The sequence below is a fragment of the Urocitellus parryii genome, chromosome Y (genome assembly GCF_045843805.1).
Source record: "Urocitellus parryii isolate mUroPar1 chromosome Y, mUroPar1.hap1, whole genome shotgun sequence".
NCBI lineage: Eukaryota > Metazoa > Chordata > Mammalia > Rodentia > Sciuridae > Urocitellus > Urocitellus parryii.
The window spans coordinates 16,292,155-16,307,212 of NC_135548.1; the positions used below are offsets into that span (position 1 = coordinate 16,292,155).

The following is a 15,058-nucleotide window of genomic DNA, read 5'->3' on the forward strand; positions in this document are numbered from 1 at the left end:
TTGAACAGACTGTAAATGTACAATCCTAGCATTTAGTACAAATGATGTGCCTGTACAATTATAACTCTAAGGATAAGTAGGTGTCACCAGGTTAAGTAAATCAATATTTACCTTGTGTTTTCACCGGGTCTGATATTTGGCTTGGATCACTAATTCCATAAGCGTTAGCTGCCCTCACAAGGAAAAGGTAAATTGCACTAGGTTTGAGTCCTTTAATGGCAAATGTTTCTGTTTTCACATTCTCTGCTACGGTCTGCCAGCTGCTACCAGATGCATGGCTAAAGACAGATACAGAAGTTAGAACACGCATATTAAATGCATAATTTTTTTAAACAAAAGAACAACCAAAAAACGTCCTTTTCACTCTACCTGAAGGCTTCTATAATATAAGATGTTGGAGTTGCTCCTGAATTCAAATTTGGTTGCCATGATAAAGTGACTGTGTGTCTGCTGACATCTGTGACTTCAGGTTTTGAAGGGGCACTAGGGATTAAATTTGGGTCTGTAGGTCTCGGAGGTTGAACTGGAACTCCAAATTCTAACAAGTGGGAAAGAAATAAAAGGAAGCTGTTTATCCATGTACAGATAAGCATATAAATGTAGATGACTTATCCACACATCTACTCAGGAACAGGATGTTTACTTCACCAACTTACCATAAAGTAAACAACTAACTTTATTTTCAGCCTCTTTTTAAGGCAAAAACAATAATTTACCTTGGACTTCAATGTAAGCACTCCAAGTGGCCTCACCACTGGGGGTCGATGCGATGCAGGTGTACCGACCAGTGTCACCCAGCTGCAGAGGCAGACAGAAGATAAATATTTGCAACAATCAAGAGCTTACTGGGCTGGAAAAGCAATTACAGGTTTGTATATGGTCCATGAATATGGATAACTGCATTAAAATTCACTAAGTAGGAACATTCCCTTAATCGAACATATTTTTATTGAATCTAAAACATTACAGGAGGACAGGAAAAAAAATTATATGATTATTCTCATTGTATAATAGAATATAGTATTAATTACATTAACTAAAAATTTACAATTGACATTATTATCAATACCAGGGACAATAAATAATTGCTAAGGTATATAATTCTTCAAAATCAAAGGGCTAATCTTTATGGCTAAATTATATCTCTATGATTAATAAGTCACAAAATAAGGCTTATTGCATATTTTATCACTGTAACACTTATATGGATATTTGAGACAAACAGATGTTGTAGAAAAAGAATCAGCATGAAATATTTTCTTATAATTTTTAAAAAAGTAATCATTCTTATTTTCCCTAATTTTTTAAATGAAAACTTAAGGCAGTCTATGAAATATGAAGCCAAATTCCTGCCTGAATAAACACTCTCTCGCCCTTCTGAAGATGGAATGCCAAAAAACAAACACAGACCACACATTCAATTTCAAAATCATTAGCAACTCAATAAACCTCTATACTTCTGCTTATTGTAATAATTCTATCTTCAAGTAACATTTGATAAAACAAAACCCTTGTCATCTTGCTCTGGCAATTGCAATAACAAAGTCACAACAGTTGTAACACAAAAGCACAACATATTAACTTCTAAGGCATACAGAAATTAACTGTGATGCTGATTCAAAATTCCAAAGAAGCCACCCACAATAGGTAATAAAGCTATTTCAATTTATGTTTACTGCTGTCAAAACTAACTCTTTCATATGCTTTTTTAAGGAGCTTGTCTTGACCTAAAAAAGAAAAAGAAAATCAAAACAAATAATACAGTCCTGAAAAATCTGATATGGGATATGACACCCAGGAAGGTAAATTCCTAAATGTTTCCCCCAAACCTGTGGGCTTTCAATCATTTAACATTCTGATTTGAAATGCTTAGTCAGTGTGTGCATTGCTTTATAGGTTTCTTTGCATGTACAGTGCTTTGGAACTGCAAAATTTTTAACCAAATACTCAAAATAGAAGAACGGTAAGTACACTGCACATAAAATATTACTGGAATATAACTTAGAAAATGCATTATGAAATGACTGCATCATACCACTATTTAGAAGGTATTTTTCCCCCACAAATTCCCATCTACTTTCCTCAACAGGTTAAGTTATTTTTTATCCTCCTCCATAAAACAAAAAATTGCTTTTCATGGGCTAAATTATGAGTCAAATCATCTCAAGTGCATATAGTAAAATGCCTGCAAAAAATCAAGCATCAAATAAAAAATACATTCATACTTTCACTCAATATTTCAATCATGCTAAGAGGTCTCAACACAAGTTTCTGGAGACAAGAACAAAGTGGAACAAAACAGGAAGTCCAGTGTGTCATTGGAAGTTACCTTTGCATATCAGATCTGCAACACTCCTGTCTCCAGCTGTTTGATTCGGGAATCTTGGGTTGAAACAAGGATTCCATCCTTTCTCCACCGAATTGTGGGCACTGGACTGCCTGTGGCCACACAGCTGAGGACTAAAGTACCATCCACAGCTACGGTCTGATTCACAGGACCTTGTCGAATGACTGGGGGAGGCCGGTCTGCAATCACTGCCAGAAGAAACAACAGGAAATAGATTTCTGCAACTGGAAGCAATTTTCTAATCATCAAGCAATAGCAGTTGCTGCAGGCTTTGAAACAAACTGAAGATAATTAAACAAATAATTAAAGTAGGAGACATGCATTATTCAGAATGCATTTATATGATGCACTGATTCAGAATATTAAGAAGAGATACAATGTCCTTTCAAAGGGCCAACCACTGACTGAGCTTGCTGCATTGTCAAGGAACCTATTTAGGAGTTCAAGAACTCAAGGAGGATTGTGGATGGTGAAGTAGATAAGTAGTGGTGCACATGAAATACTGTAAACATGAAAAAAAAACAGAACACAAAACCAAATAAAAACATTTTTCCCAAGGAAACACACGAGACAAATTTTAATGAATGATCGAAACCTGATGTGACATTTCAAAACTGTTTGGTGCTCAACAACAACAAAATGATGGTACTAGAGCAGCATATGATTTTGGATTTAAAAAGGTGCTTTGGACTTTCACACCTCAATAGGATCAAACACCCTGTGTCTATTTATCTAGGATTTTTTTCTATTAAAATAGATATGGGTTGAAAATTACCCAAGTATAACAAATTCAAAGAAACTGAAAAATTGCCCAAATTCATTGTTGGCAGCCTGATCCAAAGATAGCTCATGAAGATGTTCAAACTTGGCAAATATCATACTCCTCTATTAGAATTATCAGGAATGACAAAAGCACTTAAACCATTCTGTTACTTCATAATAGATTTAATTGCACTATGAAAAGTAACAACGAGAAGCACTTTTATTATGTGTAGATAAAATTATTCTTGTTATATAAAAATTCTACAACCTGAAAACTTTGCTGAGATCAAGTCATTACTTTAAGGAAAATCTAAAACAAGTATTGGGGAATGAAAACAAATAAAATAAAATTGCAGAAAAAAATTAAAACTATAACGCCTTAAATATCTGGATACTAGTTAGAGTAAAAAAAAAAAAAAAACACAAATACTCAAAAGAAAATTCTAAGAAATTGCCTGATTAAAGGAAGCCAGTTGCCAGAATAACTAAATTTGGGGTGCAAAAATTTACAAATCTGGATATGTCATGTTCAAAGTTGTATGCACCAAAGATTTCACAAGCTAGAGTCACACTTCAAGCTGTTCCTCATTTATCATGCAATAATTACTAATTTTCTGCATTCAATTTTTTTTAAAGAAAAGCAATGGCATGAAATCAGCAAGTGTGCATTTCCACTCTACTCTTCAAATTATCTCTATGTCATCACTGGTGTGAAATTTGCTGATACCGAAAGGTGTATTCTAGAAAGCTAAATTTTGAAACTTGGCAGGAATGTTTAAGATACTACATGGTTGAAAAATGTAAACCAGTAGTTCCACTGGTTAGAAATTTTAATCTGTTCCACACTATCAGTAGAGGTTGCTAATAACAAATTAGAAGCCCCTTTTGATATGTATCATAAAAATAGGAAAATATTTGACTGCATTGAGGTATTCCTTTCATTATAGGGAATGAATGAACATGTAGTTTCAGACATTAATTAAATTAGTATCTTCTCTATAATTGATTTTAATTAAGTCTAGTAAAAGTGTGGTTATGTTTGGCAGTCTCATAATATATAGAAGCAATCTGACACCTGGAATTTACTCAACTTTCTTTATGTCTACAGTCCTTGGTTATTTGCATCATATTTAGCATCAGGCATACCTCCTTATTCCATTCCAACCCAGTTTACTGGTGCAGTTTCTCTGTCATCTATTTCTGCATGATTTCCACTGGGTAGTTAAGAAAAATAAAGCAAGAAAAGGATCAGCTCTATCATCTGTCATGAGACTTTGGACAAGTTCTTTAACTTCTATAAGCCTCAGATTTTTTTCAACATGTAAAATGAGGATAATAATATCTGTTCTTAATAGCTCAGGGGATTGCTATGGACATTTAAATGTAATAAGAAGTATGAAAGTGCTTGGCTAATTGTAAAAGACTAGACATCTATATACATATTACTACTTGTCCTTTTTACAAAAAAACTAATATGTAAACCAGTGCTGAAAGATTTAATAGTTCATTAAGGCAATCCATGTCTTTAGGTATAAAAAATAAAATCATAAATTTCAATAAAATACCAATGAAACGTTTAAACTTTTAACACCTATGTAGTACATTTATAAATCAAACCTAGAATTTAATACACAAATTTCAAATTAGGGTTTAATATCTTTCATGGTAATTATTAGAATGAAATATCAGGCAACAAAAACAGTAAGGTGGAACACCCCATTTAGTGTTGGAAATGAACAATCTACTAGGAATAAATCCCTAATTCACAGGGTTAGTTAGGTTTTTAAAAAATTTTTTTGGGGGCTGGTGATATGGCTCAAGCGGTAGCGCGCTTGCCTGGCATGCATATGGCACTGGGTTCAATCCTCAGCACCACATAAAAGTAAAATAAAGATGTTGTGTCCACCAAAAACTAAAAAATAAATATTAAAAAATTCAAAAAAAAATTTTAAGTAAATGTTCTATGCATGTCTAATCTCAAAAATACAAACCATTTGTGATAGTATCATGGTGCTATTTAAAGACTATAAACTTTATTCTGTGAGCACTAGTCCATCAAATAATGAAAATTTGTGTTCTAAAAATGTCCTCCGTATTTTTTAAAAATATGAAATAATTTCAAAAATTCTAGTAAACATTATGTGTGGTTGTGAATTATTAAATGCTTTCCCTTGGAAGTTAAGATCACGATGATTACATTGACCATCACCAATTCTACTCACTATACTGAAGCTTATAAACAATATAGGACAACATAAAGAAGTCACAAATGGTACCACATTAAGAAAGAAGTAAAAGTACCTATCTAAAGTTGACAGCTGTTGTACAAGAAAATTTCAGAATAACCTATGTAAAAATTTTTGAGAACTAATATGTGGATTTAGAAAAGTTGCTGGACATAAGGTTAATATACAAAAGTCAATTTTACAACTAGAAAATTTCCTTAAACAATTCAATGATGAAACTTTGAAAATGTTGAAACTTAAAATATACATATATAATCTCATCAAGAAACATAAAATATCTTAAGTATAACACTACTAAATCATATTCATGACCTGTATCCAGGAAACTATAAAATATTACTAAGAGAAACTTTATAACATATAAACAAATTAAAAGGCATATGTGGGATATATACCATTTCTTTGAATTGAAAGCTTCAGGTTGCTAAGAAGCTAATTCTCACTAAATAATCCAGTACTAAAATTGAATCTAAATTGTTTATTGGTTATTGGTTCATATGTACAGAATTTTATAAGTTTATTTTAAAATTTATAAGGAATGCAGAGGATCTTCAACAGTAAGCCTAAAACAATGAAAAATAAAGTTCGAGACTAATACTACCAGTCTTTAAGACTTACTATAAAGCTGCAATAAGTAAGACCCTATGTAATGGCATTAATAGGTCACTGGACCAGAAAAGAGATATTACAAATCAACCACTAATTTATGTTCATCTGAATCATGATAGAATACCACCAGAGTTAGGGAAAGAATAGTCTTGACAATAAGTGATGAAGAAACAATTAGATTTCTTATAAGGAAAATAAAGAGTTTTGATTCCTGACTCACACCATTAATTTGGATGGATCAAAAACTTGAATCTCAAAGGAATAAATAATAAAGTTTTTAGAAAAAGAAAGAACATATTTGTAGCCTGAGGAAAGAACAGGACACTAAAAGTGCTAATAATAAAAGAAAAATAATTATTACCCATTGATCATTATTAAAATTAACTTCCTAATACTTAAAATAACCATGAAGAGAATTGGAAGAGGACTGGGCTTGTAGCTCAGTGGCAGAGCTCTTGGATAGCATGTGTGAGGCACTGGATTTGATCTTCGGCACCACATTAAAAAAATAAATAAAAATAAAGGCATGCTGTCCCTCTACAACTATGATTTAAAAAAAGAGAGAGAATAGGAAGAAATAATTACAATGCATACATCTGAGAAAGAAATGTATTTTAACTAGATGATAAAATGAAAAGAAGAAAAATTAGTACACATGTCCACCAAAAAGCAAACCCAGATAAGTAAGTGCACGTGCCCATCAATAGACTGTATAAGAATATTTAGCTTTACTAATTAAAACCCTAAACTGAAAACAATCTATCAGTAAAAGAGCACAGAAATGAAATATGGCCTATTTATGCTATGAAGTACTACACAGCACTAAAAAGTGAATGAACTGCTGTTATATACATGGATGAATTTCACTGACATTATTTTGAACCAAAGATGCTATAACACAGGAGATTAGATACTATGTGATTTCACTTAGTTGAGTTTCCGGAATAAGCAAAACTGATCGATGGTGATGAAAGTCCTAAAAGTCATTTATCTCTGCAGAGAGAGGCTTATTACCTAATAATTGTAAGCCTTCTACAGTCCTGGAAATGCTCCATATCTTGATCTGAGTGGTCATTATGTGAATAATTAATCATACTGCATTTGCTTACTTGACTTACTTTACAGTATGCATATTATATTTCCATTTATATAACTGGGAAGAAAAAGAGCGGTCTAGAGAAAAAAAACGCTCCAGCAACAATATGAAAATGTAATTTGGGAGTGCAGTGAACAAGAAAGGATGGAATTAGTAGGTTATTGCAGTTTCAGGTGATTAGGACTGGGAGTGATAAAGATAACAGGATGGATTTGAAAGATTATTGAGTGGATTCAGTGATAAGGAAGGATGAGTGTCAAAGATGACTCCACAGTTTCTAATTAAAGAAATGCTACTGTGTATGATATTTAAATCATTATCTGAAGTTTAAAAACAAGCAAATTGAATGAACAGAACAAATTTATTTTATTACTGATTCTCTTCCCTGACTCATGTTCCATCACCATCTTTGAAAGACATTTGTTTCATCTTTAACATGTTCCTTTACCTACTGTTTAGAATCGGGGGTAAATAATCATTTCAATTGCTCTAATATATTTAGTTTTAGAAGCAACAAACTTCTTAACTGTATTATGCTTTCAGTTCTATTTTTAATTTGGAAATATTTCCTGATTACACATAGACTAATATATTGTGTGTACTATCTATGCTTTCAATGGTTCTGCAAAACCACTTGTGTTCATCCAATGTATTTATAGGTATCTTCCTTATGTAGAAATAAATGTGTATACATATATACATTGCATACCCTTATAGGTATTTTTTCTCTTTGAGCTTCAAACTATCACTACTCTCTTATAATCTGGAGATTATTTTCTATTAACCATATCTTTATAGTTGGTGTTAATCTATCACATTCAAAGATGTTGATAAAAGGAATAACATCAGATCATTTAAAAAAAAAAAACTTGTTCACTATCATTGATTGTGAGTTGTTAGACTTTGGATTTATGACCAATTCATTTTGTTACCTTAATTTAGAGAAAACACAATAGTCAATAATTTACAATAAGAGATTGCAAAATAATCTTTTCATCTCCAAAACATGAAATATTCCTGTGTACAACTATAAACTTCTCCTTGGATAACTGTTATGCTTTTACGAATCTAACTTGATACTAGACATTAGTTCATTTATATTAAAGTAAAAGTTTGAACTTATTATTGTATAAATATACTCTTAAGTTTTACATTAAAATATCTGTAAAAAATATTTAAAGTGGAAAAAATACATCTATTGACATTCTCTCTAGATCCTAGGACAAATTGAACGTTCTGAAATAAATGTTTGACATTACAATCAGTAACTTCCAAATATGCTTTTGTGATGATACTTCCAGCAACATTCAAAGTCTGGCAGATATAATAACCAACATCAGATCTCTGAACATTAGTAATAGTGACGTCACCAGTCTGAGAGACAGAAAACCGGCTGGATGATTGTGGTGGCTGGTATGAGAAAAGCAGATTCTAAAGCCAGAATTTGGGAGGAAAGAATTAAAATAGGTTAAATGCTAGATTCCAACATTTTGGCAAAGCTACATATACATTTATAAATATATGTGAATATGTATAAATACACACATATATATACAAAAATAAACTCAATATTCTTTCGTCATATACCCACATATAAAGATGTGTACATGTTTAAACATCATTAAACACACATGGATTTAACAAGGCAGGCTTCAATAGGATCATGTAAAATTTTAAATCAATCTCAATATTTACATATGGTCTTATAACTATCAATTTTGAAACAACATAAGGATATTAGTTATCATTAGTATAGAAGATTTTATACATGTAAGCCCACTATGACAAAATCCTTGGTTTACATTTTGCTACCAGAAAAACCTTAAGACCTTTACTACATAAGCAGAATAGAATTCTGATTCATTCTTATAAATTATAATGGAGTATAATACCATTTTGGCATCATGACCAGTATCTCATTAGCTGCCCATTATAAATGTCCAGGAACCTTAACAGTTGCTATCCAGATTTTCATATTAAAAGGTAAGAATTTGTCAGGTGCAATGGTGCACACATGTTACCCCAGTGGCTTGGGAGGCTGAGGCAGGAGGATTGCAAATTGAAAGACAGCCTCAGCAATTTATTGAGGTTCTGAGCAACTTAGTTGGGACCCTGTCTTGATAAAAAGAAAAAAGCCTGGGAACTGAGGAGTAGCTCAGTGATTGAGTGCCCCTGGTTCAATCCCTGGTACAAAATAAAAAAAAGTAAATTTTAAAAAAGGTAAAACTTTCTAGAATGGATTTCTATGAAATTTCCATATTGTTCTGAATCAAAAGATCATGCTTCTTCGAGTGTACATTTCATGCATAATAATGATCCATACTAATTGAAGTTCATAAAATAAAGAATATCAACTTTTCTTCTAATCAAATAAAGTTGCTTGTTTTAAAGAGTTTTGGTGCTTTTTAGCATACATCATTTTTATTAAGGATTAATTAGTGATCCACAGATACATATGTAATGACAAAAATTTTAACGAAAAATGACTTGTATCATTAAACCAAACCACATGAAACCAAACTTTTTTGGAAATTTAATCTGGAGTTTAAATAACTTAAGTGAATCATCTATATATTATACTATTAAGAAAAACTTCTAGTGGGTTCACTCTTTTTACTATCCAGATTTTCTTCTATAATCTACTTCCAATTTTTCCTACTGCATTAAAATATTTTGTTCTGTTTTGTCTTTAACTTGCTATCAGCAAATTTAATCCTGGGAGGCCAACTGGAGTATCCTAGAATCCAGCATTATAGTAGTATAAAAATGATAGTTTACATACCATAAATCAATATTTGTCTACCAAAGTAAAAACAGAAGTGAACTTGAACATATTGTCTATAAAAGATTATTGAGTTCCATCAGTAAACTACCTGTTTGTTATTTGTAAGGGTACATTAGAAGCAAGACAATGAAACAAAACACCGAAGATTGATTCAAGCAAAAACAAAAATGGTCAGGAATAACTATTAAAAATGAATAAGAATCAGTTTTTTACAAGCATCAAAAATAAGTGAAGAGAAATGTTTTGCTTTCCTGTGAGAGGGAAGTCATTAAGAAATGAGATAAAAAGATAATTTAAATTATTTTAATATTTCTTCTTATTAAATGGAAGCCCAAGAGTCAATTTAAAAGAGTGTAGATCTCTATATTCTAGTGTGGATAGAAAACTCTGGATTATAAAATGTTTAGAAAATAGGATTACTGGCAAATAATGATCAGATTTGACAGTTTAAAAGAATATAATGAACTTATAATTTAGGTGACATCAATATTAACTCATCATCTCAGATGTGGAACATCTACAAAAACTTGAATATGGTATGTAATATGTAATTACATAACATATAATTGCAAATAATATGATTAATAATATCAATTAATATCAATATATATAAGTTATCAATTATGATTTCTAACCTATTTTCACCTGTGATAATTTTGTTAAAATATTCATAGAATTGAAAATTTGGAACTTAATTTTTTAATTCTAGATATTTGAATAATAGAAATGCTAATTCAATTATGTGGAAAAAGAGTAGTTTTTTTTAATATTTCTGAAGTAGAAATAAAAATAACACTTACATGATACAACAGTGACTTCTACATACCACCCTCTGTACCAAATGGAAGCAGGAAAATACTGCTTTGAGAATTAAGGCAAGGAAAATAGCTTGCCTCCTCTCATTCTGAGAGGAACCAGTTTCTGGATTCTCTTAATGGAACATCTAGATAGCTACATCACACATTGGTTTTTCTTCTCATAGAACAGGCCCCCATTTCTACTGATTAAAAACAAACAAACAAACAAAACAAACAAAAACAAAACTAGTAAAAGGTTGTACCTGACTCCCTTCTCTCCTCCAAAAAATAGCTGGTTGAGGGTTTCCTGTTGCTTCACACTGAAAAGTCACAGTTCGTCCTAAGGCAACAACCTGGTCACGAGGTTTCACAACAAAATGTGGAGGTTCTAAAGGAGATGAAAAAATTACATTGACTCAGAAGCATGCAGTTAAGATCCCAACTTTGAGGCAGCTTCCTGATAACCCAAGTGCTGCCTTTATTTTTATACAACACATTATGTATACTACTAATAATTGACCAATTTTCACCCTTAATTTTAAGTTAAACTGTTAAGTGCATATTTATAAAATGAAATAGAGATGTATTATGAAAAGGTTTTTTTTTTTTTTAATGACTTGACCTCCTAAGATTAACCTTCTAAATTTAAGATAATTCTTGAGCTACATTTTGACCCTTCACATTCAAAGAGTACCTGAAATATGTATGAATAAATATTATCTTTTCTCATTCAGAGTGCTTAAAGGTGAATGAACTTTAATCATATACACAAGGACCTTCTGATGCAGGCAGGTCCTGAAATTACTTCAATTTAACTCAAAAGCTCCTGAAATGCTACCAGGCAAATTATAATATTTCAAATCTTAAGTCCAGTTGCTTGAATAGAAATGAATTTAAAGCAATAGTGCAGTCAAATGCTTCCTTCATTTACATAGGCAAGGGCATGTTCAAACAGAATATATATGGAAATGAGGGCAAATTTGAAACATCTGCTCATCCTGACATTATAAATACTGCCAGCTTTGTCCAAACTGTTTGATTTATACAGGCTTAAATGGCCACTTCATCCAGCGGTAAGTAGAGTGTCAGAAAATTGTGTCAATTACATTGGGCGCAATGGCACTTGGAAACATTAGGTGTGCTGACTAAGCAATCCTGGCCCCAAAAAAGAAAAAAAAAATCCTGTTTTGAGGATGAGTTTTGAGGATGGAAAAATATGTACTGAATTTAAATCCTTTTACCTACTGTTTACACTTTCCTATCCATTTCTTATCGGCTGGCTGTCTGAAACACCTAATTATTCTTCTCTCTTGTCTCACTTCAAATTCAAGTGAACAAATGTTTCAAGCCAGACATTTAGCAGTTTATATAGGACAGGATTATTCTAATACACTTTTTAAGGATTTTTCATTATTTCTTTTTTATTTATTTATTTATTTATTTTTTAGTTCTCGGCGGACACAACATCTTTGTTTTGTACATGGTGCTGAGGATCGAACCCGGGCCGCACGCATGGCAGGCGAGCGCGCTACCGCTTGAGCCACATCCCCAGCCCTCATTATTTCTAAAGTTTTCTTTAAAAGTATTTTCTTTAAAAGTATTTTCAGTTACTTATGTCAGTCATCACTTAAGGTAACTCCCCAAAGTAAATATGAATCAAAAATTGTATTCAGATTAGACTGCAAATGTTACCATTCTGCTTACTTCTTTGTTACTAAAAGTCAGTATTCATTAAGATTCTTTCTCTTGTTTAATATTTTCTAGTCAACTGCAGCAAATGTATAATATATGTATAGTATGTATTATATAATACACTTATAAACTTATGCATTTACAAAAAATAGTTGACATGCCCTTTACTCTGGGTACTTAAATACATAAGTCATTAAAAAACACTAAAGTCTATTTAATAATGTACATTATTTATAAATATATTTAAAATATAAAATCCCTTAAAAATGAAATGTAAAATGATTTTTCTGAGATTGTATTATGGCAAAACTGAAGAAAGTAATTAGATCTCCTAACTTCTAGATTAGTGTGCTTTCTTCTATGCTTTCTTTCTTTTTTTTTTTAAAAGAAAATTGAGGTTTAGTAGAAATTATACCATTTGACTAGAAAATTATAGGAGACCTGAAAAATCAGGTCAAATGCTTTCAAATGTCCTCTAACTTATAGGGAAGAAAATACAAAGTTAGAAGATACAGTTTAAGTTCAGTTTGGTAATGGTGAAGTTCTAGCTTATAATTTTTTTAAACTGTGATTGTAATTGAGTGGTTTACTCATGAATTTAACAAACACTATCATTACCCAGGTATAATAATAGGCATGTACATCATCCTTTCGGGATTTTCCTCCAGTACAAATCCATACAGGAGCATTTTATTCCTTACTTAAGGGTTGGAATAATTGACACAGAAATCAGACCAAGAAATTGAAAGGACTGAATGGATAATAAACAAAACCTAGTCTAGAGTTTGGTGTCTTACAATGAAAGAAAACCAAGTGATTAATCAGATGAGTGGGAGAATATGACTTTCCAATATGAAGGGAATTTGAGTAGGAAAATATAAATGTTCAAACCATTTAGTCAAGCAAAATCTTCGGGTGGTGTCTTTCCGAAATCTCAGGAGCATGTCTAAGAATGTGTGCCAGAATCTGTGTTTCTTTTATAAAATGCCAGCTCTCTTCAAAACCTCAAAGACTTGGTGGGGAACAAGGCACACAAACCCTCATGCTAACTACATTTATCCTGAAGCAATCGTTCTACACAGGATATTTGCCTGGAAATGAATTTACTGTATTTTGTAGGCATATTCTCAAGCCAACATCAACAGTGACATCAGCCACAAGACATGTCTCAGAAATAAAGCTTTTAAAAATCCTCTTCAGCCAGCCTCAGTGACACATAGGGTGTTCCAGCTACTTAGCAGGCTGAGGAAGGAGAAATACCTTGAGACCAGGAGTTCAAGGCCAGCCTGGGCAATGTAGCAAAACCCTGTCTCCAAAAAACAACAAAAAAAAAATACAAAAATCCTCTACTTTCACATTAGATGTCAGATGTAGCCATATCTCTAAGAAAAAAAAAATCATGGACTAAATTTGCTTCTATTTATCAATCTATTGTGTTTACCAATCTAGACTGAGGCAATCAAATGCATCTACTTGAATTTTATGAGGATATATTGGAGTTTTCTGAAGGATAAAATATTGAAACTTTCTATAATCAAATATGCATAATCATACTGACAATGTCATATATATTCAGTGTTGAAAATTTGAAAAGTTGGACAAAGAGGAAAAACAGAAAAGCCACTTAGAATTCTACCATGCAAACTGGCTTTAAAATATTCTCCTATAATATCATTTTAATGACTCTACAATAACCAATTTACAAATTATCTTAAATTATTTAACCACTCTTAGACTCTTCTCGTTTTCACTTTTAAAGATGGTATAAGATTAACACCCTTCTCCTAAAGATATTCAAGATTATTTCCTAGAGGCAAAATTACAAAGTCTGAAAATATGCAAAGGTCTAGAGCACATTAAAAAATAGCTCAGTTGTGCTCAGGAATACTTTTAATCAACTGAGATTTTCACTAATAGCACACAAATTGCCTTTTCTCCCAAATTTTATCAACACTGAACATTAACATCATTGCCAACCTCAGAATAGACTTTCCTCTTAATTAATATTTTTACCTTTGTGAGTTTAAGTATGTGTCTTCACATTTACCTTTCTGCCTCTGAGAACAGGACACAGGTACCTCCTCAAGCACTTCCCGATTCAGAGGTGGCTCATATACTTATTGCTACTGATTCTCTGGCCCCAGTTCAGAGGGTTCTGCTCTATTTGTTTTGGATATTATGTTCATATGTTTATTTATATTTCATTTCTGATTTCTAAGAACTGTTGGTAAGATAAAACTTTTCATATCAGTTATAAATGTCTTTTTTTCATTTTGTTAATACTCCTAAAACTTTTCATATCAGTTATAAATGTCTTTTTTCATTTTGTTAATACTCCTTATAATCTGTTTAGGCAATATTTTTGTTATTGTATTAATAAAATGATATGATAATGGTATTGTGTAATATACCATTACATATGTATAGAATATAATACATTACATAAATATTCAACTCCAATTGCACCCATACTTTAATGCCCTTATTATTTTTAATTTTTAATCCAACTATAATTTTGTATATATGGTATCATAAAGAAAACAATTTTTTCCCAAATAGCCATTGACAGCATCACAATTATTGAGCAGTCCATCCTATCTGCATTAATACGGAATGTCATTTCAGTAATATTTGTGTCAATTTTTAGTTTATAGAATAGTGAGAGAGAACCTTTTAGGATGACATACCCTTTAGCATACCATATTCATGTAAAATTCTCTAAAA

At 31.7% G+C, this 15,058-nt stretch overlaps 1 protein-coding gene across 1 annotated transcript in view; it reads right to left on the minus strand.

Annotated features, from left to right (window-relative positions):
* Window positions 1-15,058, minus strand: part of LOC144250944 (roundabout homolog 1-like) — a 186,620-nt gene that overhangs the window by 111,404 nt on the left and 60,158 nt on the right. The window contains 6 exon segments of the mRNA XM_077794110.1: window positions 112-278; window positions 370-538; window positions 717-798; window positions 2,330-2,535; window positions 8,320-8,491; window positions 10,906-11,030. Of these exon segments, the coding sequence (XP_077650236.1) occupies window positions 112-278; window positions 370-538; window positions 717-798; window positions 2,330-2,535; window positions 8,320-8,491; window positions 10,906-11,030 (921 nt within the window).